The sequence below is a fragment of the Daphnia pulex genome, chromosome 1 (genome assembly GCF_021134715.1).
Source record: "Daphnia pulex isolate KAP4 chromosome 1, ASM2113471v1".
NCBI classification, from domain to species: Eukaryota; Metazoa; Arthropoda; class Branchiopoda; order Diplostraca; family Daphniidae; genus Daphnia; species Daphnia pulex.
The window spans coordinates 5690157-5716633 of NC_060017.1; the positions used below are offsets into that span (position 1 = coordinate 5690157).

Below are 26477 nucleotides of genomic sequence, written 5' to 3' on the forward strand. Positions count from 1 at the left end.
CAAGGAAATTAAATTGCTTTCCTAGTTTTATAAAGATTAAATTACGATGTTTCGCTTTTGTGCCGCCGATGTACTCAATTGGAATCAGAAAAATGTGATTTCTCGGTGTCTAATCGTGTCTTATTACAATTGTTTGCGAGTTCGTTTATGTCATGCACCGAGACTGGGAGAAACAATCCACCATCATGAAACGAAGGGTACCGGCAGTTTTTATTTTTATCTTATTCTAGCATGCCCGTACATTTTGTGTTATTATTTATAGGGCGGAATTTACACCCGAAACCTGCGCGAAGTGTTGTCAACGAAACATTTCAATCAATTTCCCAAAAGCTAAAACTACCCTTTCTTAAGCCAGTTTACACAACCATTCCTATCCATGGAGAAGGCAGAGCGTTTAAAACCATTTTGACTCTTAAATGGCCTGAAAAACAAAGGTATGAATAACAACAGTACTTAGCCAAACATGACAGTTTATAATTTTTTTTTCAAAAACAGTTTTGAAGCAATAGGGAAAAACAAGAGAGAGTTAGAAGAATTAGTTGCTAAACAAGCATTGACTGCTTTGCAAGATTCTAATATTATTTCAGCTACAGGAAAGCTAGTGTGTGAGCTCAACACTCACAAGACTTTTGTGCCTCCCAATAGTGATGAACCAACCCAACCTTCTGTTACTGAAAACAAAGAAGGTATACAATATTTGTTCAAAAATCAATCTCATTTTCTTAATAATTCAAACCTTTCTGTAGAGTTTGCAGCTATTGAGGCCACATTTCCTAACTACAAATCAACTTTGCTTAATTGCTTCATGAAAATTTCAAATCACATGAAAGACGCCAATTTTATCGCTCGCCCGACATTTAAACATTTAAAAAGGAAAACAAACTCGAAATGGCAAGCAAGCTATAACTTGAAATGGCCCGAGGCAAAGGAGTTTTCGGGAGAGGGAACTACTCGTGCCGAAGCTGAAAAGTGATTACTTTTGTTCTTTAAATAATTAAAAGTTAAAAATTGACCAGTAATTTTCTTATAGACGTGCTATACTTTCTGCTTTAAATTGGTTGACGACAAACAATCACTTACACAAAGATGGTTATCCGAATTTATATTCCAAGGAAGAGGTACGTGATATAACTTATTTTCCGATTATTCGAATTAATTCCACTTATTTATTTTTTCCTAGCTCCAAGAATTGAAAAAAAATACAAGCAATCCAGCTTCAGTTAAATTATCTCCAGTATTAGTAGAAGAGCTAGAGGAAGTGTTGAACGATTTCAAAATTTTAAAACCTCTGCTGGACGAAAATCGAGCAGTCTTTGAACGGGAAATTGCCGCCAGGAACTTGATTCGAGAAGATGAAGAAGGAATAGAGGAAGTAGAAGAAGAACTCGAACTAGAAGAATCTCTAGGCAATTTACCCATTTCATCAACTAACGAATGGAAATGTGATGATAACCAGGAAGTCCCAGTAGATCCACTTACAGGACGAAGACTTCCGGTATTAAGTCCAACAGAAATTAAAAAACGATGTGATGAGTTGTACCGTAGTGCACAAATGAGACTAGTAGAAAAATCCGGTCCAGTTATTCCTCATCTTCCAATTGCGGAAAAGCGTGATGAAATTCTAGATTTAATTGAAAAAAATCGCGTCGTTGTGCTTAGCGGAGATACTGGATGTGGAAAAAGTACACAGATGCCCCAGTATTTGCTGGATTCGTATGCACTCAAGCATCGTGGCACTGACTGCAATATAATCGTAACACAGCCACGTCGCTTGGCCGCTCTTTCGTTAGCGCAAACTGTCGCAGGTCATCGCGGAGAAAAAGTAGGTTGCATATATAGACCCACCTGTTCCATTAATCGTTATTTGAAGTTCTATTTCCATCCTAGGTTGGTGATAGCGTCGGTTACCAAGTGCGATTAAACTCAGTGCTTCCTAGTCAGCAACAGGGTCGCATACTCTTCTGTTCGACTGGCATTCTTCTCCGAAGACTTCAAGCTTGTCCGAATATGTTAGGCATATCCCATTTAATTATCGATGAAGTACATGAACGAGACTGTTTGACCGATTTCACGTTAGTCATCATCAAAGATCTTTTGCGAACAAATCCGTTGTTAAAGGTAAGAAAACTGTTGTGCCTATTTTCAATAATTAACTAAAAGTATCTTACATTAGGTAATACTGATGAGCGCGTCGCTAAATGCGGACTTGCTGTCGCGCTACTTTGATTCAGCGCCACTTACTCACGTCAGCGGAAGGGCTTTCCCTGTACAAAAACGCTTTTTATCTGAAATCAGACAGTTGACCCAAAGTTTTGGAAGTAGAATAAATAATGCCGTAACCCTGAAACCCATGGTCGACCAAGATTTACTAGTCAAACTGGTTCGCCACATCGACCTTAACAAACCTTCTCAAGGCTCGATTTTGGTTTTCCTACCGGGTTGGGCTGACATTAAAAACCTGCACTCTAAATTAAAGGTATTAATTAGTACCGTACGGTTTCTTTAATGTTATTTTATGTCGAAAGAGCGAAGATTGATTTTTTATGCTAATGTAGGAGTTTTATCCAAGCGAGGAAACTCACTGGATTTTACCGGTCCACTCAAGACTTTCACAAACTGAACAGGAACGGATATTTGATCGCCCCCCTGAAGGTGTCAGAAAAATTGTGCTGGCCACTAATATAGCTGAAACTAGTTTAACGGTAAATTTATATTTTTGTATGGTGCTTCTCATATTGGCTTTACTCACATATTCTTCCTCCAGATTCCGGATTGTGTCTACGTGATAGATCCAGGGGTTCATAAAGAGCTAAGGTGTGTCATGGAAAATTTGTTTTTGTAGATTCAGTTTAAAACGTTCGGCATCTTTTTGTTTAGATACAATTCTCAGCGTGGTACAGCTGTTATGGAGAATCAGTGGGTATCCAAAGCCAATGTTCAGCAGAGAGCGGGTCGCGCTGGACGTGTTCAACCAGGAGAATCATTCCATCTGTACTCACAAGAGAAGTTTGAAGAAATGGAGCCTTTCCCACAGGCAGAAATTCTCCGAATTCCGCTCGAGAAGGTAGTCATGGACATTAAGGTAAAAATAGAACATTTCTGCACTGTCCTGGAAACCGTGAAAATAACCATTTCCGTTAATTAAGGCGTATGATGAAAATCTGAAATCAGTTGATTTCTTAAGCCGGACATTGGAACCTCCTACACATCGTTCGATCTACGACGCAATTCAAGAATTGCAGTCGATCGGTGCGTTGGACGAATACGAACACCTTACACCACTGGGACGACGTATCGCCCAGTTTTCCACGCATCCTCGTTTGGCCAAATCACTAGTCTTTGCAACTCTTTTCCGCTGTCTCGATCCAGTCGCATCAATCGTGGCTGGCCTTAGTTCAGCTCGTGAGGGCTGGTCTGTGGAATCTACTGTCGAAAAACAACGACAAGTTATTCGGCAAGCCAAGAATCGGTTTCATTCAACAAGCGACCACCTGGCTTTGGCCAATTTAGTGAAACAGTTTCGTAATCAACGTGGTCGATATGAAGTTGATGAATTCTGCGATCAATTTCGAGCCAATCCCAAATCACTTTATTTTCTCAGAGGTATTACTAAACTAGTTAAACTAAAATTAAACGAACAAAATCACCAAATGCTTACCTATGGTTACAGGTGTTAGGAGTTTGTTAGTAGACCATTTAAAGGATGCGAATTTACTAAGTGATAGGCAGGACGCCGATTCTACTCGTCACCCGGTGAACATGTACGCGGACAATGAAGAAATGGTCAAAGCGGCTCTCCTTATGGGATTCGGTGATCGAATTCTCAGAGTACGTAGAGGAAGAATGATAAAAGGAATGATCAGATCCAATGAAACCGTCATTTTGAGCGAGTATGTTTTCTTTTATATTCAACGGCATTCAGAATGCTAAAAAAATGTTTTTTCACATTTCCAGGAAGCATGGACCGGTTCATATTGTGCCAGATTCAGTCAACGCTGACGTTAAGAGAATTAATTCCGATTTTGTCTTCTATTTCAATGGCATTTTTTCAACGGAACGTAGAGCTTTTGGTAATGTTATGCAATCTATTTTTCCTTGCCCTAGTTAATTAATATAATGATTATTATTCTTGATTAAATTTAGTCGTACGAGATACAACCCAGATATCGAACATAGCTACGTTGCTGACTGCTGGAAAGTCGATTGCAAACGACAATTTAAACTCACCAAATGATTCTGTAAATATCGTTGTTGACGGTAGCAGAAACATGAAGTTTGCTTGTTTGTCAAGGTTGGTTCTTTTCGAAATTCTTTTATGCTGCATAACCTCATTTTTGCATTCAAATTTAATCACAGGGAATCAGAGCTTTTAATGGGCCTTCGATACTCTTTGGGTGAAACCTGTGATTTTCTACTGCGGACTGCTGGATCACGACAAACGAATGATGTTGCTGCAACTGTAGGAAAATTTCATGGGCGACAGATTGAATTGCTTTCACGTTTGTTGTCACCAAAGGACGACTTTGAGTAATTAGATAAAATTAATTCTATAGTGAACAATTAATAATAAATTAATGATTTGTTATAAATTTGGTTTTAATTGAAGAATGTGTTAATCAAAGTGAATAACGCTAGTGCTATAAGTCGGTCTTGACTTAACGTTTATTCACGTACATGGTCCTAAACAAATTATGTACATCAGTAACTCAAAAGGGTTAAAGCGTTGAATTGCTAATATATGCCAATCGGCAGGAAAGACACACCAAACAAACATATCAAATGAAGGAAATAAGGGCTTTTCTGTTTACAATCAAAAATTGTGGTCTGCGTAACCTATCAGTGTCGATGGGAAAGAAAAGGACGCGTGAAGAGTCTTGAAATATGCAAGAACACCTTACTGCCATTTTCCATAGATTTACATCCCATACAGGCAAATGCTAAGCTCCTTATCTAATGCCAATAACAACCTCAAAAGACTTTAATAGTTACTTTTCAACTCTTCACACTGAATTGCGTTTTTAGTACTTAACATCCTCCTTTTTCAAGGTGCGGTAGTAACGGTTAGTTATACTAATTAATTAAGAGCTTCTGGAGCAGGAACTTCTGGTATCAGCGATGTGAAAAAACCGACCAACAGGTTTAGGGCCACGTTGAAGCCGCTGAGAGTGGCAGGTGCTGGTTGAACTCTGTCCGTCGCCGTATTAGTCGGTCGGGGATCAACTTCAGCACCCAAAGGATTGTTTGGTATTGCTTCAGCTCCATCAAGACCAGCCACTTGCTCAGCGTTCTCAATGACTTCTCTATTAGCCGCCACCTCAGCAGCAGCAGCAGCAGCATTGGCGATGATTTCTCTATTGCGGTCGACAGCGTTTCGTCTTTGATGGAGAGCTTTTTGGTAGAAATAAATACCCGCGACGATAAGGGTAACTAACATGAAGCGAGGCAATGATGAGTAGTAATACATAACTCCAAGCAGTATAGCCATCCGCGAAGTGATATAAACCCAATCAAGCCAATCACGAGCTTGTCTGGCACCATCGTCATCATCCTCTTGGGCAACACCGCCAACTTGGGGCAGTGGTGGACGTCTCTGTGCCTGCTCTTGCTGTGGTCGGTTGATTTCAGCAGGGGCTGCGGGAGGAGGAGGTGGGGAAACGACCGGCGTAGAAACAGCAGGAGCGGTAGGACTCAAATATTGTTGGCCATTGCTGATGTGATGCATGTACTGCGCCCAATATTGTTGAGCGTACGTTTGTTGCCACCATAGAAGTTGCTGTGTGACTGGGTCAGCTCCTGGAACTTGATTGGCCCATACAGGGAATTGTCCGTTAGTTAAATCCCATTCTTGTTGTGGCTGTTGCATCCCTGCTGGGGTCGTTGAGGGCGCTGCAACACTAGCTGTATTACGATGTCTTAATCCGTCTTCAACGACATTAGAAATGCCAGCCTTCAAATAATAAAAAAATAATAATATTTTAATAATTTGTAACAGTACATGACCAAATAAGAAACAACACAAATAAGTAACAGGATTTCAAGAAATATTATAAACCCCGATATTAGCATTCATAGTTATACTTTAAAAAATCGCCTGCGTTTAGTATGCCCACCGGACAAATTTTAGTAAGACCAAGGACCAATTGTTCTAATTTGATATAACCACACCCCACCAAGTGTCTTGCACAAAGCTAGTTTTAAAAGAATGAATATGAGGTGTTGGATGCAAAACTGTACTTTTATAAATTCAGATATTATTAATGAGAAAAAAAATACACTTACATTTGTTGTGTCAACTTGTTCACGGTTTTCAGCTGATGGAGTTCGTTTTAATGTGTACACTAAATGTAGTGTATGTGTCTGTTCATGGTCAAGATCTCTCAGGAAGTCCTGAAAGATCTCATTGTCTCGCAAAAGTTTACCTTGATAAATCAACCTTTGCTCTTCTGGTTTCTAAAAAAGATAAACATATGACATGGCAGCTGAAACTAGTTTTTCGTAGCTAATTTTCTTACTGGCTTTGATGGATATTGGTTTTGCAGATAGATCTTCAGCTGATTGACACTACTCGTTGATTCACCGCTGTACACCACATCTGATAGCTTTAGGCTAGGAGTTTTTATGACCAGAGTGACTGGTGGCATAATTGCTGGCAAATACAGTCCTTGTAACTGCTGAACCTAAAAAGCAACAAAAAAAGTATCCTAAGGTTATTAAAATGCTGGATAGGCAAAGCTTCATGTATTAGATAGATGGGGGTCAAAACTTCTTACAAGTGCATCTGCACTCAATAAAACATGGAACTGGTTTCAAGTTGAAACCAGATTCCAATGTGTGAATCTAGGAAAATTGGAAAACTAGATAACTTAAACAAATAAGGCCACTTGAACTGATGACGCCTCCCAACTTTGCAAATGAAAAACGTAAAAATGTGGAAAAAAAAATTGCGTCGTCCATGAAAACTCGAATTTGATATGTAAAACTCTAGTCGAGAACGATAAAAGACAAAGATGATTTCTTTATTTACAAGCTTACTTTTTTGAACAGAATAAAAACACTTCTTGTCGCTCGAAATCGAATGACGCAACTGAGCTCTGGCTGCTTACTGCCCGTCTCTGCTTAGCAGCAGACCACAGCTGCGAGGGTGTAGTACAGTGTACAACAACAAAAAATACAAATCCCCAGGCGAGCCTGTTGGGGTAGACTGTAGAGCTATCTGCAAGAAAGCATACAGAAATACAAAAACGAAAGTCATCTTCCATGAGGCCATGACACGATATATACAAACGTTGAAACCTTGAAGCTCCTGCTTTGGGATATGCTTTGCTGCTGTCGTGAAAGATTCATGGATATATGTGGCTTTAACTCCGCCTCAAAACATTCTTTTGGTTTAAAGTAAAGAAGTGCGTAATCAATCAGAAGGAATAATCTCTTGATTGCCATGATGTTTTGCGAGGTTTTGCATGCTGGGTTTCCCCCCCCCACACACACACACACCGACAGGACGTGACACACTTAATGAAGGATGCTTCTTGAACGAGGTTATATAAAGATGTGATCTCCACTTTTTTGTAGTTGATTGATTACCCTTAAAAAATTTTTTGATTGTGCTGTTTTAAACTACTTTTTAAATTGTTCAGACATTTATTGTAGAAATGCTTCGACGTATTTGCTATTGTTTTATTCTATTATCCTGCATATGTGTAACTACAAAATCGTCTGATGTATTTAATTTAATTTAAATGTAACGCTAGATTTCTAAAATCATTCTCCCGCCCGAAAAAGAAAAAGTGCCTAGTCATGATGATCCGCCAATCCTACCTTTACAAATCAAACAGTTTTCTTTTTTTAGCGAAATTTAATATTCAATAAATATTCAGTATGCAGTCAATACACTGCAACCATCTGTTAGTAAACACGGAATTGTCGCATTCGGTGTTTACGTCATCGCAGTAAAAAAAAAATAAGTAATCCGTTATACTCGTCGCAGCGTGATTGGTTGAACTTATTCGTCATGACGGGATTGGCCAACGTAATCAAACCAGTAGCTATCAAGACCGGTTTTGTTGAACTTGCGATTGCAGCTCCACTAAACATGATTTCCCGTTTCCGTATTATTATTTTTTTTCTGTAGAAATTTTATTGTATAGCTGATTTAACAAAAATGGATAAAAACATGCAGTCAACGTTTTCCCTTATTGAATACAACGCAACGACAGTCAATTATGTTTTGCAATGTTTTGTGATAATAGAATTTGAAAGGGTAGAAGTAGACAGAGAAGTTAATATTGCCGAAAGAGCCGTGTCATTTTCTATCTTGTTATACATTCATCATAGCGCTGTTTTTGTACGAATTTGGTGTGAAACTTTTTTTTGTTCCATTTATGTAGTTTCTTCGCTATCCGATAGAGGCGCTGTTATTCGGAGAAAGTTTAAGCAGACACTGCCAGGCACAATATTATGTGTTTTCAAGGTTACATTCTGTTTATCTTTTCATTTGGTAGCAGACGAAAATAGCTCACTTAAAAATGTTTTGATACCGGGAATGCTGTAAGTCAATAATCCATTGTATTCATTCATTTACTTCTATAGTAATCATGGGGCCGGTCTCATGGAAAAATGCGTCCACTTTGGTATAATCTTTCGGTAATTAAAAAAAAGAACAATGTGATAATGACAATATTTTAAATAGATCGTATTAGCTCGAAATCGCCTAAGTCAGGCAACGCACATTAAAGCCAATGAACAACAAAAACAGCTGCCTGATTACAGTTGTATGTTATTGAAGCGTAGTTCTCAAAGCAAATTCTTTGCAAATGCCTTTGTGTTTCCTGGAGGAGCCATCGAGGTTGCAGACTTCTCACCATCTTGGCTAGAGCATTTCAATGAAAATGGCTTTAATCGAGAAAAGTTGACATCTGAATTTGTTGTTTCTAAGCATGACAAAGTCCCGCTGTATGGCAATGCTCCACACCCAGATTGCATTCCTGAAGTAGGTTACCGTATCAGTGCCATCAGAGAAACATTCGAGGAAACAGGTGTTTTGTTCTGTAAACCCATTCAAAGTCATAAACAGTCCAACAACGTCCTTAAAATTGACGATTTAATCGAATGGCAAAAACGTGTTCATCATAACCCAGAAGAGTTTCTTCTCTTGTGTAAAAAGTATTTTTTGCTTCCCGACCTTTGGTCATTGTATGAATGGTCCAACTGGCTTACCCCTGTTAACATGGGGCCAAAAAGATACGACACCATATTTTATATTTGTGTTGTCGACGATTTACCTGACGTGCGAATCGACGGATGCGAGATCATCGAACTTTTGGTGCGTTTAATAACCTTTTTTTTTTTTTTCAAAGAAAACAAATTCAGTGTGTACATTGTTGTTTCATAGTGGGCTGATCCGTGTAGCGCGGTTTGGAAGCACGTGCAAGGCCACATTTGGTTGGCTCCGCCTCAACTGTATGAACTCAGCAGATTAGCGCAAATCAATAGCGCCGAAGACTTGAAAATATTTTCCAAGAAAAGGCAGCTGGACGGTATCGAGCGTTGGCTTCCCATCCGCTGCAAAACCAAGAATGGGCACATTATGACAATACTTCCGGGTAGGAAAACTCTTTTCTCTGTTTCGTTACGTGTCCCTCTTGAATATGATTATTGCGTGAGGGAATATGCCTTTGTTTGAACCTAGGCATACAAATGTGTGTGTACAAAAGAACATTCCAGACAGGGAATATTTTTTCCGTTGAAAGTGGTCGGTCCTAGACCGACTTGTGTTATGCAAGTATGGGAACGTTGCGGTATTGTACGCGAGACTATCCCTTCTAAAGAGACTTGAAAACCTCCGAGGCCTGTTAAACAGTGGACTTGACCTCGTTTTTACGATAAAGTGCTGACGAAAGTGAAAGTGCTAACCATGTGTAGACAATGCTCAAACTTTCCAAATTGTACTATGTTTGATGAAGCAATTTTGTTTGCCTTTGAGTTTTTTTTTTTTTACTTTTCCATTCGACTTTCTCTCGGTTTGCGACAGACCTTTGTGATAATTTTAACCCTCCTTTTTAGGTGATTCGCTTTACCCTGAAACCGAAGATACCCCTAGTGCAGATATCGAGGAAGATGATTCCAGCTCCGAAGCCACGTCAAAGAACAGGATTAGTTTTTTCAGTCCAAAACTCTTCCGCATTGGTTGTAACATCGTCGATCCACGCGGTCATAAGCAGCCCAGAGATTTACCCGAGGAAATAAATGACAGCACTCTTCAATCGAATATGTAAATGACTCATCAAAAAAGGTAATACATAAAAACAGTCGTTAAAAAAATCCTCAGCTCTGCGTATAAACTGTCAATATTCACTTGAAATCTTCTTCGAAGAAGGAAAAAGTGCCAAAACTGCATTTGTTATCGTTAAATGCTCGTTTTTCTTGATAAATGATGTACACATTTGCTTCGTTTCTGTATACTGTGCAGCTAGAAATGAATAAGGCAGTGTGACATATTCGAGAAAACTTTCACCCATCCTCATTTGCCCTGCAGGAGGTCGTGATCACATCTTTTTGGTGTGTACGTACGGTGAAAATTGTATGCTTTTGTGATAACGTCCCTCTGCATGACTAGATGCATAGCGATATCCAACTTGATGTCATCTAACTTTCCACTTTGGTTCAAAAATGTCAATGGCCCCTTGGTGATTCCTTTTTTGTTTCTCTCCTTTTTGTTTCTTATGTTTTTACAATAGAAGGAGCTATATTTTATCGCGAAAAAAAGAACTTGGTTATGAGGTGTCTTAGTAACGTGAAAGGATCTGATATGCGATATTTTCTCTGATCTATTTTTCTCCTTTAGCTCAAGTGACAGCTAAGAGGTCATCGACACTATATCCTACATCCTCGTGCAGCACATAAACAAGATTCTACCTAGATAGAGGATAATAGCCTACGGATTACGGGGTTTTCCCTCGTTATTAAAATAACGCTTTATTTTTACGAAAAATACAAAAGAAACTAAAGCTGAAAAGCACTTTGGTTTATACTAACTGACGTAATTTATTTCAGCTTTTCGTAGTTAGCTTTTTCCCTTCACTTAAGACACTTAAAATAATTCATTACTTCATTGGTATTTAATTGTCATTCTTCCATACAGATGAGATACAGCCCAACTTTGATAAGTATATGAAATTGCACATGGTCGTAAGTCTGAGGTTCCCCATAACTATTGCGCAAACTGCAAAGGTCTGCCAAAAAATGGTCAATGCGGGTCCTGTACAAATGTGGTACGTATATGTTGTAACGTTTCTAAATATATCATAGCTTTCTACATGATTTTATGGAAATGTCCCAGAAGCTCACATCATGCAGAGAGCTCTGCTATCTTTCGATATCCACACAACAACAAGGCGAGCACAAAAACTCAAGCATATTCGAACCATTTAGTCTGCAAAAAAAGGGCTACATATTTTGTTATATTTTTCTCTGAATATTTATAGCCAATTTCTTGTCCAGTTTCTTTCTTCAAAGTCTGCCTTCAAGCTCTGCTATGTTTTTCTTTCAATATTTCGGCCATCCTTTTAGCTGTTTATCTAAAATGTACATTTCCTTCGCTTTCAGACTAACCTGATTATCTAGATACGTGGCATTATTTCCTGATTTTTCGACAAGACTTGTTCTCTTTATATTGGAATTTTCCCGTCATCTCTCAACCTTAGTACCACTCCAGCAACTTGCAATGCAAGAAAAACCTGATTTTTCAAATGCCACACTTCTGCCCTTATAAGGTACGGTTACGTATAACATTGCAGTTATTTTAAACTTGTATTTCCTCATTTTTGTTTGAGACTCACACCAAACTTAACTTGAAGTCATTTCCTTATTCTGAGCATGGTCATTGATCAAAACATTTACTGTGGTATCACTCTATTATGGCGTGCGACCTTGTGGGCGGACCAAAAGAAGAAATCCCTTGAAAAGCCAACGCGCATGAAAATTGGGCCAGGGCTTGTGCATTGCAATGGATTACCCATTTCGCCAATTGGGATTGATTTTTGTACATTTCCAGTACGTTAACTATGTGGACTTGTCTAGCGAGGTAAATACCAACTACGGCTATCAATCAGAAAATTGCCAACGAGAACACGGATGTGAAGTTATTTGTTACCAAGTCAAATAATTCACAGTTTTAGGCGCTTGAACTCATTTTGAAAAGAGTTTCTGAATTTCAAGAAATCGACATATTTTTGTAGAGAGTACGGACGATGTCTTTTTTTTTTGTTTGTCGTGTTATCAGAGCAAATGGCAGGCATACATCGATTCTAGTTTCTCCTATTCTCAAGCATTCCATTTGCGCAAATCGGCTAGGAAAATCTAAAATGGGTTGTGGAAAAAATGAAGAATAGTAGAACCGAGAATTGTTTGGCGTCGGAGAAAGTGGGAACATACAACAAAAAAGGGTCATCCCTGTATCACAATGTACATTTCTCACGTAGTCGAAAGGGTAACTATGGAACCGGTATATTAGCATATGAGGCTATTTTTTTCCCCTTTAAAAATTTACAAATAACTTTTATCGTTAAACTAGTTTTGCGCTATTTGTTTGAAGTTTTTCTGTTTGTTGTTACAAACATAACAGAATCAATAAATTGACGAAAATAGTAGTTTTTTTTTTTAACTAGGGAGATTTTTTTTAAAATGTGCGTCTATAATTACTTAATTCGCTAACATATCCTATAAACTTGATACTCGGGACACAAGGGGACTTCTCATATTCAAGAGGTTAGTTACCTCGCATTATTGCATAGTAACCACCGCGGTTTCATGACCTCGAAAGTGTTTGACGTTCTATATCCGTTAGTAAAATTGAATTTCAAACTCTCTCTCTCTCTTGGTTTATAGAATCGCTTTCTTTTTTACGAACTCTTCGGTCTATATTTATCAGCAAAATGTAAAAGGGTATTTCATTTCGACACAAATAAAAGCCACAAGGATGCTAATTTATTTCATTGGAATTAATTCGGGTTGCAAAGTACCTCGCAAAGTATGAACGACACATTTAACGCTATCGAAAGAAAAAAACCGGTGGGTATTCAAATAGTCTCCTTGGAAACCTGTAATTTTAATTTCCATATAGAAACTTCGTACTCATGCAATTACATCCATTTGCAGTTTAACACATGCACGTAAAGGAGATTCCAGAACACCAATTCCATCCCAGCGTATAAAATCCTTCGAATTAAACCACATAACGTTTAAATACTTTAAGAATCGCCAGTTTTCTTTAGTCTTTTCATGGACGTAATAATACGTAAGTTAATTTTTTCTTTGGTGTTTGTTTATGAATTGTTTATGAATCACAATAAGTTTTTCCTTAATACCCCAGAAAAGGGAAAATGGTTTCGATTTTTCGAAAGTGAGCGCGTGAAAAAGATGGTTGGACATGCGTCGTCTGCTACTGTACTCTAAACAATTGATTAGACACTTGCTGTTCTGTTTGACAGTTTAATTTATGTAAAGAAGTCTTTTCACATACAAAATATGGAGTTCACTTAGAAAGAAATTTGAATCGAGTTTGACTTGTGTTTAGTAAAAATGGGATTTGGTTTGCAAGTGGTGAAATGTAGGAACGTTTACCAATGGAAGGATTCAAGGCAACGACAACCGAGAAATCTCTACATGAGCGTGTTCATGCTGTGTATCGCCATCATTACTTTCGTGAATTCTGATTGTGTTAACGAAACTTTGCCCGTCAGCAAAGAGGATTGTGATGGAATTGTTGAATCATCACAACAAGTGCACTTCGAATTCTCTTCCAAGGTCATCAACAATGGTGTGTTATATTTAAATAAAACCAAATTATCTATGTTTGTTAACATTCATCTTGTAAATCTTAGAATATATTGTGGCATTCAATGGATACCACAGTTCTGCAGCTCGTGCAAACTTTATTGCAGCTGCGTTGAATCCTTTCAGCTCATCTGGTTGGAAGATTGTTGATCGGCAAAACCTAGCAGCAGACTACCCCAGTGATTTTGATTTGCTAAGAATTCCACAACAGATTGAAGATGATGGACTGTCTGCACTGAGGAATCATCCTCTTATCAAACGAGTTACTCCACAGCGTCAGGTGTTCAGGACTTTGAAGTATATAAATGAATCTAACTCTGATGAATTCAAAGAATTTCGCCGATTTACGGGACGTTCCAGCTTATCTTTGGTATTTCAATTAGTCCAACTGATTCTAAAGTCTAGTTTTCTGTAGCATGTCATATTTTTTTTACAAATAGGGAAACACTTTTTGGCATTCCACTGGTCGCTATTCAAGTCGTCGTCTCCTGCGAGCCATTCCAAGACAAATTACTTCTGTTCTACAAGCTGATGCTCTTTGGAACATGGGCTTTACTGGTAGGCTTTTTACTAAAAAGAAACACATATGTACTATAAAAGTCCTTTCCTTCGACGACTAATTAATTTATGGTTTGTTTCCCTAAGGTGCCGGTGTGAAAGTAGCTGTTTTCGACACCGGATTAGCCAAAAGTCATCCACATTTTCGGAAAATTCGAGAGCGAAGCAATTGGACTAATGAGAAAACATTTGAAGACGGCTTAGGACATGGTACCTTTGTGGCCGGTCTTATTGCGTCTAGCAAGCAGTGCCTAGGTTTCGCACCCGATTCGGAACTGCATATATTTCGTGTGTTTACGAACAATCAGGTACGATTGAATAGTAGATTCGAAAAAATGATGGTAACTGTACTAAATTACAAATATGCAGGTTTCATACACATCGTGGTTTTTGGATGCCTTTAATTATGCTATCTTGAAGAAAATAGACGTTTTGAATCTAAGCATTGGTGGGCCAGATTTCATGGATCAGCCGTTCATAGATAAAGTTTGGGAATTAACTGCAAATAATGTTATCATGGTGTCAGCCATTGGCAACGATGGGCCCCTCTACGGGTAAGGATGATAACGTTTGATTTTTATACGATTTCGTATTAAATGTATACTCACCTTTATGTTAGAACCCTTAATAATCCAGCCGATCAAATGGATGTGATCGGAGTCGGTGGAATTAACTTTGAGGATCAGATTGCCCGTTTTTCCTCTAGGGGAATGACTACATGGGAACTACCTGGAGGGTATGTATCACATAATAGAACACATGTTTTTCTGTACATTAAGTAATTGTTTAATCCATTATCTACTTTTTTTAGGTATGGGAGAGTAAAGCCTGACATCGTAACCTATGGGTAAGAATTTTCAACATTTTTGTAACATAATATCTCAAATAACCTTTTTGTTTTCTGTTGTATGTAAGCTCTGCTGTCCGTGGTTCCTCCATTCAGGGAGGATGTCGCTCTTTGTCTGGAACAAGTGTCGCTTCTCCTGTTGTAGCAGGAGCTATCACGCTTCTTGCCAGGTATGTTCACTAGTTTTTAACATTTTAAAAATCGTTTTGACCGTAATGTACTGTGATGAACTTTCCAGTGGAGTAATTCAGTCGGGAGGAGTAGTCAATCCCGCAAGTGTCAAGCAATCCTTGATGGCTTCAGCCCGGCGCCTACCGGGTGTTAATATGTTTGAACAAGGACATGGCAAACTGGACCTTGTTCGAGCTTATCACTTACTTTCTAATTATCGTCCTCACGTTTCCCTCAGTCCAAGGTATTATCATTTGATTTTGAAAAATCCTAAGGATCACAAATTAATGTTTGGGTTCAATACGATCCAGTTATATTGATCTAACGGAATGCCAATATATGTGGCCCTATTGTACTCAACCAGCCTATCACGGCGGGATGCCTATTATAGTTAATGTCACGATCCTAAATGGTATGGGCGTAACCGGTCGGATTGTCGACAAACCTACATGGCACCCGTACACACCTCAATATGGCGAATATCTTCACCTCGCACTGACTTTTTCCGATTTGCTCTGGCCTTGGTCGGGATTTTTGGCTGTTTCCATAAGTATGATATGACGCAAAGCTCGCTTCTTTTTTTGCATAATACTTATTTTCTGTCAATAATCTTCTATTTGCCCATTAGGTGTGTCTAGCGAAGCTGCTCAGTGGGAAGGACTCGCTCAGGGTCACGTCACTTTTACCGTCGAATCACCTCCAGGCGAAGGCGAAGATGAGCCTAGGCGTTCAACAGTGAACTTGCCAATCAAAGTTAGAGTGGTGGCGACACCGCCAAGAGCCAAGCGGATTCTATGGGATCAATTTCACAACCTTCGTTACCCGGTAAACCGAGAAAATAACATCTAGAGATTATATTGACGTTGCCGCCCTAGCCTTAAAGCTAATAATAAAACATTTATTCCATTCCAAGCCCGGCTACTTTCCCCGTGATAATCTGCGCATGAAGAACGACCCGCTCGATTGGAATGGGGACCACATTCACACCAATTTCAAAGTATATTTTCATTGCAAGAAAAAAAAAAGTTTCTCTTAAGCTACTAAAACTTTTGCTTTTATTATTTTATCAGGACATGTACCAACATTTGAGATCCAGCGGCTATTACATAGAAGTTTTGGGTTGGCCCTTTACATGTTTTGATGCGCGAAATTACGGCGCATTGTTAATTGTTGATCCGGAAGAAGAATTTTTCCCCGAAGAAACATTAAAACTGAGGAACGATGTTGAAGAACTTGGTCTGTCTCTTATCATCATGGCCGATTGGTACAACACCACTGTGATGAAGAAAGTAAAATTCTACGACGAGAACACGAGACAGTGGTGGATGCCCGACACTGGAGGTGCCAACATCCCGGCGTTGAATGATCTTTTGACTTATTGGGGAATAGTCCTCGGGGACCGAATCTGGGAGGGTGAATTCATGCTGGGGGGTCATAACATGTATTTCGCTTCTGGTACGACGCTGTCAAAATTTCCGGCGGATGGAGTCAAAGTGTGGCGTTCATTAAAAGATCAAGGTTGGTTGAATATTGTTTACGTCTTTGATGATTCGTTCTTTTAACAAAAACTTGTATACTTATAGGACAAGAGGTTCTAGAAGGGGAACTGACTGGTGGCACAGAGCTCGTAGCCGTCATGGGATTTTACCAGACTCAAGCTTCCAATGAATTTGCGACGTCGCATGAATCTCTGATCCATAACTCCATAAGTCAAGAAGAGGAGGCAACCTTGCGGCCCACTCCTAGGTCTCCTGGAAGGATTGTTGTTTATGGGGATTCGAATTGCGCTGACAACAGCCATATGCAAAAAGGTACCCCTAAGATCGCATCGATAACCTTTATTATTCACAACTAATAAAATTTGGTTGTAAAAAACAAAAAGATTGCTTCTGGATGCTGGATGCTGTGTTGGACTATGCAGTTACAGGCGGTGAAGTACCTTTGGCGTTTCAGGAAAATCCAGACGGTTCAGATTTAGAATTGTCAAATGGTGGAAGTCCTCCCAAACGAATGGAAGGAAATCAGCTTCACAGATATTCCAAAGTACTGGAGTCATCCGGTCAGTTGGATTCTGCGCAGCCGCAAGTAAGTTACTTTCATTTAAAAAAAGAGATTACGTAACACACGTGGGAAATCTTTCTAATTGATGGCATTTGCTTTCTGTTAAAGGCTCGTCCTCTTCCGTCATGTCCTCAGCCAGTGTTTTCGGTTCCAAGTCCATTAAATAAATCAGCCCCTACTAATCTCTACCAATCACAAAAGCTACTCTCAGTCAGCATTGATTCTTCTTTGCCCATTCTACCTGTCCAGGATCGGTTACTTCATAATCCTTTCCAGGCGTTATCATCCTTAGATGTTGATCAGATGGCAGACGACCTGCCAAGTGGCTATCGCTTGCAGAGCGATTGGTCTGTCTCCACCAAATTTGCTTTGACCATCATGACTTTGGCAGCGCTCGTTCTCTTTTACCAATTTTATCGCAATCGGAACCGACCACGCCGTACGAGAAAATCTCCTCGGCTCATTAAGCGTGTTGGGGTTCCCTCACCTAATCTTTCACCCACCATCAAAGCGCCAAGTGTTTAGAATGATTTGGTTTTTTTGTGTGTTTTTATTCTTATCCATTTTTGGAGAAGGAAGTGACTGTTGAGCTTATTCAACGACGAATGATATAAAAATCTGAATACTGCAATGAGAGAGTTGACTTATAGATTTAGCTACTTTGTTTTCTGGTTCAACACGTTTTACTTGTTACTTTTTTGGTATGAGATAAAATGAATGCGTTCTGCCCTTATATACTGTATGATTCCGACTAGCCTTCACATTTTTCACCAAATGTGTATGTACGTACTATTTTCTTACATCCCTTTATGAATGTTCAATTCCGAAATGGCGAGGAGAATTTTCTGCTTGCGGCAAAAGTAGTGAGATTGCATAATAAATCACGGACAAATCCCATTCTGATTCTTTCTTTTTGTTTGAATGAATAAACTATTCGGTAAAAGCCTAGTTTAGGGGAGAGTATCTATCATATATTCCATTTTTAATATTATACCCTTTTCTCCCCATCGTAACTTAACTATACTCTCGTAGGGCTAAATTAATTTTATAAATAAGAGGTTGGGTGAGGAATACTTGCACATTTGATCATTTTTTGTGATGACATTTTTCTCATTTCATAACCCTTTCTTTCATCTTCATATTAAACAAAAATTGACAACGTCCTTCCCTCCAAAAATGCAGACAAAATAAAAAGAAAAACAAAATTAGTTTCGGCGTGGTCGTCTAGTGAAGAAGTTGGGCAGCTGCCGTCTAATGAAATAGTGACAAATTTTGTGTTGGTTTCTCCTAATAATCAGTTATTTCTTCTGATTAACTAGTTTACTAACAAAGTTTTGACTGAAGCTGTTATACAAGTGTCTCCTCGTTACGTCTCACGACTCTCACCTGGTCTCATCCCATTGCCTCGACAAACTGGATCGGGTCTTCTAGAATCTATCGGGCCCCCACTTTTAATGTAAGTCAAATTTTTAAATTATTATTGTGCTATGCATAGTCATATTACCATTATCACGTTACTGCATTACTTTAACATTCATAATTTTTTAAAAAGTACGAGTACTTTCGTGTGATTATTTCTATAGAATTACAGCCCTGGTAACGTGATATTGTAATATATAGAATGTGATAATGGATAATGCAAAGTGGTATCGTAATACTCAACCAAATATCCGTGTTGTGGCGTGCTGATTTTGAAAATGCATACTTTTTTTCTTTTTGTCGTCGACTGAATCAGCAGGCCGAATGTGACTTGGGGCTTTTTCATTGATGAAGCGGGAATGGGATTTTTCTTTTTTCACAGACGAATACTGGTTATTGCCTCTAATCTAAGCGCGATGTTGACTGTGTGAGAAAAGATTAAAAAGAACCTGTCGCGTGCGTCTGGCGGGCGACGAAATCATTGGACAGCTAATAAGAATTCTGGCGAGCCCGCGCGTAGCCTACTACTCTCTCCGAAATTCAATTAAGGTTTGGAAGGATGATGGACGGGATCGAGCTGCGTTTCTCCCAGCTGTGTGTCCCTCCATCACATAATGGGTTGTGGAAGGGCGAGGAATTGATAAGAGAGTGAACATGACAGCTATACATTTCCGTGAGGAAACAAAGCTACATATGTATAGTGCCTAGGCCTACAGCGGAATGAACCCCCCCAGTTCGTGGTAAATATTCCAGCCCTTATTCATCGCCTAACTTTGCGGCTTACAAAGTTAGACTGCTGTTTGGGAAGAAACTGTAGAATGCGGCGAAGAATATATCAGAGTCGTGAACTGGCCCGAAACAGATAGACGTACTACTAAGAGTACAAGTTGTAAAAGCGCATTGAATTGCACTCTGCCTTCTTCTCGTCACACTTTGCAGCTTTCTATCAAGTAATCAATTTAGTTCCCCGCTTGGAGAGATAGGCGACGAAACCCGCGTGGACTGTCATGTCACGTATATGTTATTCGCGACAAGTGCTCTCGACTCTCGCGTTACCAGCGACTTCCGATACGCCGGCCGAAATTCTATCACCCACGTCTTGCACTATAGCATTAAAAGCCTGTTATGGTCGCTCCTTTCTATCTGCTACCAGTCACACAATAATAATAATGTTAACTGCACTTTGACACCTTTTTAGTCGCAGGCAGCGTTGCGGGACTCTCGACGTGAAAATCAAGAATGCGAAACGATAAGAAACGTTGATTATTTTGATTTCAGATATTTTGCCATGAACTCGAAGGGGAAATGTTAAGTCTGCGCTCGTGGACTCCAGTAAACTTTGAGGGGGAAAGGTCAGTTGGCGTAATAAAAGATGATTTCGAAGAATCATCGACAGATCAAAACCACATGAATGTCAAAGACAGCAGCTAGGACTTTCGTCTCTGTAGTTCTCATTATCTGGAATATTTATAGGAAAGGACAAGGTAAAGGAACGGTCGTCAGTTGTACGTAAAGGAAAAGCGATGAGGAGTCATATGGGCCACAGGCGGCTGGCCTGCAAGTTGCCATCCGAATTGCTTTTATATGAAAGCTCGAGGTTTTTATACCATGCAGTGAACTATTATGTTTTCTTGGCAAGAGGATGGATTTTACATATCTGCCTATGTCAGTTGACATAGGGCTCAGTACTCTCTAGTCTAGCGCTACTCATTTTGAATGCGAGCCGCCTCTGCACGCCATTCTACTTGCGGATGCAAAGACCGGAATAAAAAAGAGGGACAGGGTGAAGCTAGCTTGCTTGTAGCTCCCAATTTTGAAATCCAACGGCTAAAAGCTAAAAGGGGGAGCCGAAAGCAACTCCCTGTGCAATTTCGTACACCCCCCTCCCTCCCTCAAAACTTGCCAATTTGGTAGTTGGTTGCAATTGTTTGGCAGTGGGGTGGAGAATGCAAATCCCTGGGATCTACTACAACTGTGCACACGATATGTGCCGGAAACCTTGCGCATTTAGACCGACTTTCATTGTCGACTTCATTGTGTTTCTTTTGTCCAGTCTCCTTTGTTCCCACTTTTTTGTTGTATTAGGCTGACTAGAGAATAGACACAGGGAGAGGCCGAAAGGCGTTCTTACACAAGTTTCACTGGCATATGTCTATGACTGTGCATTGGAGTTGATTGCCTGGTGTATAAATCTTAATCAAAACGACAACTTCAGATTAAAGTAGTTTATATTTGAGCGCTTGATTCAATTTCACGAAACTATATAGCCAACTGCCGGTTGGTTATTATTATACTTGTTGTATTTCATTGCAAAGCTGCTTTCGCTACAGTTTTGGTCTTCTGGATCCTTAAGGAAAAAAGGGGGGAGGGAGGAGAAGTGGAACTGAGGGGATAAGGTTTTTAAGACTGTCGTGCTTGACTAACTGACGATTAGCTACCATCATTTTCTGGTTGGTATTCTGATCACTGCGGTCCTGGCGTGTAATTTGAAAGCCGAGTAATAGGGTGGAAAAAAGAGACTTAAGGAGCTCATTGCAGCACATTTCTAGGCTTTTCAATCAATTCTGCTGCACCACTAAATATATTTCAGACTATCATACATACAGTGGGTCAGTCGAGCATTCCGGGAAAGAGATCCTATAGCACGTACTCCACGTCTTGTCTCCTACAGCACAGCTATTCTGTACATATAGCTCCGAGCTGGTCTCGTGCGACTGCAGATGCTGTTCCGCCAAATGCCTATTTCTTTTTTTTTTTTTTCGCAACATTAAGTTCTCTAGTTCGGGAATCTCAAGAGGGACGTATTGTGCCGCTAGATGAGCCATATATCTTATTTTTTTTTGTTGTCCGGCAAAGCATTGGAACCTTTTTATTCTTTTATGTTTTTTTTTTGTTTTTTAAAAACTTATTTCCGCATTTTACTGTTTGGCTATACTTTATGTAACTTCATAGAGTTTCCGGGGGGGTTTTATTGGAGAAAGCGGCTTATAGCTATAGGGAATGTTCTTGCATAATCGGTTTGAACCGTTGACATCTACTGTTTTCCTTATAGATCCCCTTTCTTGTGTGTCGCTTCCCCGTGTGTTTATCCTTCGCTATTCTTATCTTATTCGACGTTCGGATTATTAAAAATTTAGATTGCTTGGGAGTCTTCTAGGATTTTTAAGGCTTCTCCTGCGTTCGTGTATCACAGTAGTGTTGGGCCTGTATATATAGTTTATTCAATATCTTCCAAACACTGAGATTTCCGCTGTTGCTGGATGTACGTTGTACAGTATAATAGGCAGCGCATATTACCTTAATGAAACATTCTGCGCTAAGATAACAAGATTTGTTTTTTCGTCATGTTTGAGCAGTAGGTACACATTTGATATCACGAATACTTGTAATTCGCATGATGGAGTGCTTTTTGAATTTTCGCAAAGTAAAGTTGTTCTTTTATTTTTTTGGCTCGAGACCCGTTGGGGTTCGTCGTATCGACCGATCAGCGCCGCGTACACACAGAACATTCGTCCGTCGCGCTGCTGGAATGGCGGATCGATAAGAAAACTCTTGTGTATTTCTTTTTGGGGTCGGAAGTATACCACCGCCACACACACACACACAACTGACTACTATATATAGCAACAGCAGCACTAAAGGTCATAAAAATGCGGAATATTCAACCAACTTTATTCTTTTTCTTTTTTGGGTCCTACCAATATTTTTGTTTCCCCCCTTTTTTTGCTGATCCTCGTGTCTGCGCTTCCCTTCGTTCCTCATTTCGGTCAGTCTTGGGAGGATACAGATCATCCGGAAATGACCGCCTCTTTTGCTCCCTCACTGTGTAGTCCTCTCGTCTTTTGTGTTGTGTGTCTATACCAACAAGGAAAAAAGTTCCAGTTCCTCTCATGGCACAACTTCCGGTCCACTTTTGCTAGTTATACGAGAGATGCAGAGCGATTCCCGTCCATAGCATAAAACACTATCGATTTCTATTACGTGTTGTGTACACTCTATAGCCGTTCAATTTAAAAAAACGAGTCAGCAACCGGATGCATGTGAGCCACTTTTTTCTGTATGAAGAATCAACTGGCCTTATTTTTTTCTTTTTTTGCGTCTCGCTGGAAATCCTTTGCAGTGCATTTAGAACTTTGTACTTTGTCCCCCCTCTCGCGGATCCAGCATCTTCCTCGATTGCCGCATACTCGTAAAAAAAAGAGAGAGAAAACAAGAATAGCTGAAGGACACATTACGTCGTATAATCTTTTTGCTCGATCCAAGTTGGCAGCGACGCTTCCTGGTACGCCTATCAGTTTTTTGACGCAAACGAATTATTCCAGCGGCATAAGATAGACAGTTTCCGGTTTTTGTTGGACGCGTAAAAACTTTTGTGGTTACCACTGTACCGTACCTCGTTTTCCCCGAAATAAAACGCAGCTCGAGAACTTGAAACATTATCCATCCGCGTGCGAAGGATATATATTTTCTTCTCCATACCACGAAAGAGTTTGTAGATCCTGAATTTTGATTAACTTTTGATACTTGATTAAAAGTAACTTTGGGGGGGTTAACGATAGATATGATTGCATTTAACAAGTTGAGGATTGAACATGATGTATTTATGTACAAGCTCGCACAATCGTCGTACAGTCCGTATTACACAAGGAAAAAGAAAACAATAATGAACAAAGAGGATTGAAAGTAAAAAATCGATATAATATATATACTGTTATTTTACCATCGGAATAACACAGTGGTCACATTCACTTGACACGACGATATTCAATAATAAAAATGAAATTATGGAAAGGTTCTTTTTGGAATTTCTTTTTTCTTCGTCCGTACGGCGCTCATCTTTTTGTTATTTGACGAGATCCACTGGCTTTTCACATTCATTGTCACTTAGAAGGGAAAAAACAAACATGTGGGCTTATGTGGACTCGACTTTGGTGCAAAACACTTTTGTTGTTCTTGTGATATATGCTATATGTATACTTATTTTTTTAATGTTGTTACATACGTTATATTGAAATAGTTACAAGAGAAATCATATAAAGAGATCAGAATGTTTGACAACTTTCAATTTTTTGTTGTATTTATTTTATTTTAGCCAGATGTATGTTTCGTGTACACACCCCTCTCGAGAGCAATGCGATACGTCCACTGAGAAGTTTGTCGATACATTGGCCACCACCTGACGTCATCATTTTCCTCGGGGGGTCGACATTTCGTATTGAGGGGATCGACTGGAGCCAAATGTCAAACTCGGACTTTGTAGTATAGCAGGGAATGACGTGAAGACGCTGAGAGGTGAGATGTTGAGTGGGGGGGGGGGGGGTAAGAAGACGGTTGGATGTTATCAAACTCGAGTGTTCACGAGAAGTCGAAATGAAATGGGACACAGAACGAGAGAGATGAAAAAAAAAACTTTTTTAAAAATTTTTTGTGTGAATAAGTGTCATATCTTTTCTTCCTTTTCAGTTTCACACGACACTTTCACGCTTGTTGGCCGCGGCTGAACTACTTGACGTCTCCCTTCGAAGGAAATCGTGCGATTGGCGAAAGGCTTTGGGCATCGTGTCGCTCCACGTGACGTGCGGTTTTTTCGTTTCCGTCGCTGCTGCCGTTCCAGCAAGTGTCGAAGAGGATCCCATGCCGAAGCCTTTGTACGACCGTGGTAGGGTGGCCGGTCCAAAATCGCACGACCCTGTGAAGAATTAAGAAACAAAAAACACGATCCTTTCGTTAATTGGTTTCGACGTGAAAAGGTAATTGCATCTTACCGATAATTGGAGGAGGAATAATATCAGGACTACGTAAATCTAGAGAACTATCTGTCGTGTACGGAGGTGTGATGAGTCCGGCTTCAATCGACTGCTGATGCGTCATCATCATGTTCGGCGGAGGCGGGGGAGGAGGCAGCGATGGCGAGTGAGCAGACGGTGGAGGTTCGCCAACTGGCCAGCCGAGTTGCGTCAATCCGGTGTGACAAAACATTTGGTTCTTCCAGTGGTCGGGCTCAATCCTGGACACGAACATGGGACCACCTCCGCCGGCGTCTAGATTGCAGTCTACGCTATCCATCAGGGGTTTGAGCGATTGCGATCGGGGATTCACACCTCCGCCTCTCGCCGCCTTCGAGATGGTCGAAGCACCGCCCGCTGTTCCATTTGTTTGGTTGAGGGTCGACTCGGAAGTGCGGATTAGTCCGCCGTTGGATGCATTGCCAATCCCGTCATTGTTGGCCGCCGCCTGGGCTTCTCGGATGCACTGACGTCGCAGGAAGACGACAACGACGATGCCAGCGATGCACAGCAACAATACCACCCCACTGAGGATCCCCAGCGTTGGAGTCAGGATTGAATTACTTGGGCGTGGTTCTGCAAAAAAGAGAAAGCGGACAGACAAAAAATACGAGTAACACAAGGTCAGAAAAATTTAACATCAAATTTAATTTCTTTGGTATAAAATTGATTTTCTGTTTTCACACATCAGTCAAGGAATTTGTTGCTGCAGATGCCACAAGATCTTATCGCAATCCGTCGCTTCTTAGTTACGTTAACTAGTGTTAGACTGACAACAAAAGGATTGACGTTAGAAAAGAGGAAACGCTCTTGAAAGATAAATAATCTAACCGTATGAGGGGTGAAAAGGCGATGTGGCGGTGTCGGTGGCAGGAAAAAAAGGAAATAAAGTCAAAAGAGGAAGAAAAGTAAGACAGGATATGCGCTGTGTGGGCTTGTGTGTGTGTGTGTGTATACTCTCGAGTGAATAGAACCGCCGCAGACTCCCGCGGGATCGAAAATGAGTAAACAAGGGACCTGATATTATGTATACAGCCGTTGCTCCCCAACATATCCATATTTCTAGCTGCGAGAGAGATGCACTGGCTGCGACAGTCAATTTCGTTTTCGTTTGTAAGCAAAAGCAACAAACCAACATCAATATTCTAGCACTTCTGCTACTGCTGTTACGTATAAAGGAGCGGCTGTGTGTAGATTCTCTTGACTTATTACATCAGAAATTCCATCAATATAGTAGGGCCTCAATAGATCAATAGAAAAGAATAAAAACATTTTTTTGTGGGAATAAGGGACGGGAGAAAAAAGTAAGAAAAAGTAATCGGACCTGTCGACTTGCCTGGTTTGACCTCCAGCTGTCTCTCCGGCTCTTTCTGGGTAGATATTTCGACAATGACATCGTCGCTCTTGCCTTTGGCGTTGATGGAAGCAATGGAAGCCTTGTAGCGCATGTTCGTCTTGAGACTTGACAGGAGGAAGATGGGTTCGGCGAAAATCTGGTGGATGACGAGTCGACCTGACGAGTTGCTCTCCTCGAAGAAGTGGAGCGAGAAATTCTGCGGCAGTCCACCGTGAAAACCCGGCTGGCAGGCGATCAGGAACGCATCGCTGGAGTGGTTGGAAACGGTGCAGTTGAAGACCGGCTCGGGTGGACCTGATGAGTAACAAGGAAATTCAACCAGGCGAAAATTCATTACACGTTGTGTGTGTACATTTGGGTAAATGATGTTCAATGCGGACAAGTTTGGATATTACCTTGTAGAATTACACTGTACCGTATTACACTGCTTTTACATATATGTATA

The 26477-nt window shown here is 40.1% G+C and overlaps 5 protein-coding genes and 1 long non-coding RNA gene across 24 annotated transcripts in view; 4 read left to right on the forward strand and 2 right to left on the reverse strand.

Annotated features, from left to right (window-relative positions):
• Positions 1 to 46: 46 nt before the first annotated feature.
• Positions 47 to 4589, forward strand: LOC124190402 (ATP-dependent RNA helicase DHX30-like). Its single transcript, XM_046583040.1, has 16 exons — positions 47 to 197; positions 263 to 434; positions 496 to 686; positions 747 to 969; positions 1031 to 1118; positions 1181 to 1822; positions 1888 to 2118; positions 2174 to 2476; positions 2556 to 2702; positions 2765 to 2814; positions 2878 to 3082; positions 3147 to 3603; positions 3671 to 3890; positions 3955 to 4070; positions 4144 to 4291; positions 4357 to 4589. The coding sequence occupies exons 1-16, from the start codon at positions 47 to 49 to the stop codon at positions 4529 to 4531; spliced, it is 3519 nt and encodes a 1172-aa protein (XP_046438996.1). The 3' UTR covers positions 4532 to 4589.
• A 55-nt stretch (positions 4590 to 4644) lies between these two features.
• Positions 4645 to 7788, reverse strand: LOC124190485 (homocysteine-responsive endoplasmic reticulum-resident ubiquitin-like domain member 2 protein). 5 transcript variants are annotated; one of them, XM_046583170.1, is made up of 5 exons: positions 7286 to 7479; positions 7033 to 7213; positions 6513 to 6677; positions 6280 to 6450; positions 4645 to 5947 (listed from the first exon to the last, which is right to left on the reverse strand). In XM_046583170.1, exons 3-5 carry the CDS (start codon positions 6639 to 6641, stop codon positions 5075 to 5077), a joined length of 1173 nt encoding a protein of 390 aa, XP_046439126.1. In that variant the 5' UTR covers positions 6642 to 6677; positions 7033 to 7213; positions 7286 to 7479; the 3' UTR covers positions 4645 to 5074. The 5 variants fall into 5 exon arrangements, with proteins under 5 accessions (XP_046439126.1, XP_046439134.1, XP_046439117.1 ...); XM_046583178.1 differs by having other exon boundaries at positions 7294 to 7320; XM_046583161.1 differs by having other exon boundaries at positions 7033 to 7788.
• Positions 7789 to 8482: 694 nt separating this feature from the next.
• Positions 8483 to 11014, forward strand: LOC124190509 (acyl-coenzyme A diphosphatase NUDT19-like). 3 transcript variants are annotated; one of them, XM_046583224.1, is made up of 5 exons: positions 8483 to 8630; positions 8690 to 9322; positions 9392 to 9602; positions 10063 to 10291; positions 10535 to 11014. In XM_046583224.1, exons 1-4 carry the CDS (start codon positions 8595 to 8597, stop codon positions 10272 to 10274), a joined length of 1092 nt encoding a protein of 363 aa, XP_046439180.1. In that variant the 5' UTR covers positions 8483 to 8594; the 3' UTR covers positions 10275 to 10291; positions 10535 to 11014. The 3 variants fall into 3 exon arrangements, with proteins under 3 accessions (XP_046439180.1, XP_046439172.1, XP_046439163.1); XM_046583216.1 differs by having other exon boundaries at positions 10844 to 11014; XM_046583207.1 differs by having other exon boundaries at positions 10063 to 11014.
• Positions 11015 to 11147: 133 nt separating this feature from the next.
• Positions 11148 to 18367, forward strand: LOC124190417 (membrane-bound transcription factor site-1 protease-like). Of its 6 annotated transcripts, XM_046583066.1 has the most exons (19): positions 11148 to 11270; positions 11342 to 11771; positions 11947 to 12082; positions 13598 to 13816; positions 13881 to 14203; positions 14274 to 14391; positions 14479 to 14699; positions 14761 to 14945; positions 15011 to 15127; positions 15203 to 15238; positions 15307 to 15408; positions 15477 to 15653; positions 15721 to 15959; positions 16038 to 16234; positions 16323 to 16406; positions 16480 to 16927; positions 16993 to 17220; positions 17292 to 17494; positions 17579 to 18367. In XM_046583066.1, the coding sequence occupies exons 4-19, from the start codon at positions 13663 to 13665 to the stop codon at positions 17993 to 17995; spliced, it is 3249 nt and encodes a 1082-aa protein (XP_046439022.1). In that variant the 5' UTR covers positions 11148 to 11270; positions 11342 to 11771; positions 11947 to 12082; positions 13598 to 13662; the 3' UTR covers positions 17996 to 18367. The 6 variants fall into 6 exon arrangements, with proteins under 6 accessions (XP_046439022.1, XP_046439016.1, XP_046439030.1 ...); XM_046583060.1 differs by having other exon boundaries at positions 11187 to 11771; XM_046583074.1 differs by lacking the exon at positions 11947 to 12082 and having other exon boundaries at positions 11187 to 11771.
• A 306-nt stretch (positions 18368 to 18673) lies between these two features.
• Positions 18674 to 26471, forward strand: LOC124190528. 3 transcript variants are annotated; one of them, XR_006872993.1, is made up of 5 exons: positions 18674 to 18926; positions 23982 to 24181; positions 24353 to 24639; positions 24698 to 25298; positions 25367 to 26471. It is a non-coding gene; the product is annotated as an uncharacterized LOC124190528 (long non-coding RNA). The 3 variants fall into 3 exon arrangements; XR_006872992.1 differs by having other exon boundaries at positions 23982 to 24639; XR_006872990.1 differs by having other exon boundaries at positions 23982 to 24639; positions 24698 to 26471.
• Positions 23469 to 26477, reverse strand: part of LOC124190454 (nephrin-like) — a 60625-nt gene continuing 57616 nt past the window's right edge. For 4 of the 6 annotated variants that reach the window (XM_046583116.1, XM_046583099.1, XM_046583094.1 and 1 more), the window contains 3 exons: positions 26000 to 26326; positions 24655 to 25251; positions 23469 to 24578 (listed from right to left, as the gene is read on the reverse strand). In XM_046583116.1, coding sequence (XP_046439072.1) covers positions 24355 to 24578; positions 24655 to 25251; positions 26000 to 26326 — 1148 coding nt within the window. In that variant the 3' untranslated portion in view covers positions 23469 to 24354. The remainder of the gene's footprint in view (positions 24579 to 24654; positions 25252 to 25999; positions 26327 to 26477) is intronic. The other 2 variants (XM_046583125.1, XM_046583134.1) reach the window with 1 other exon arrangement.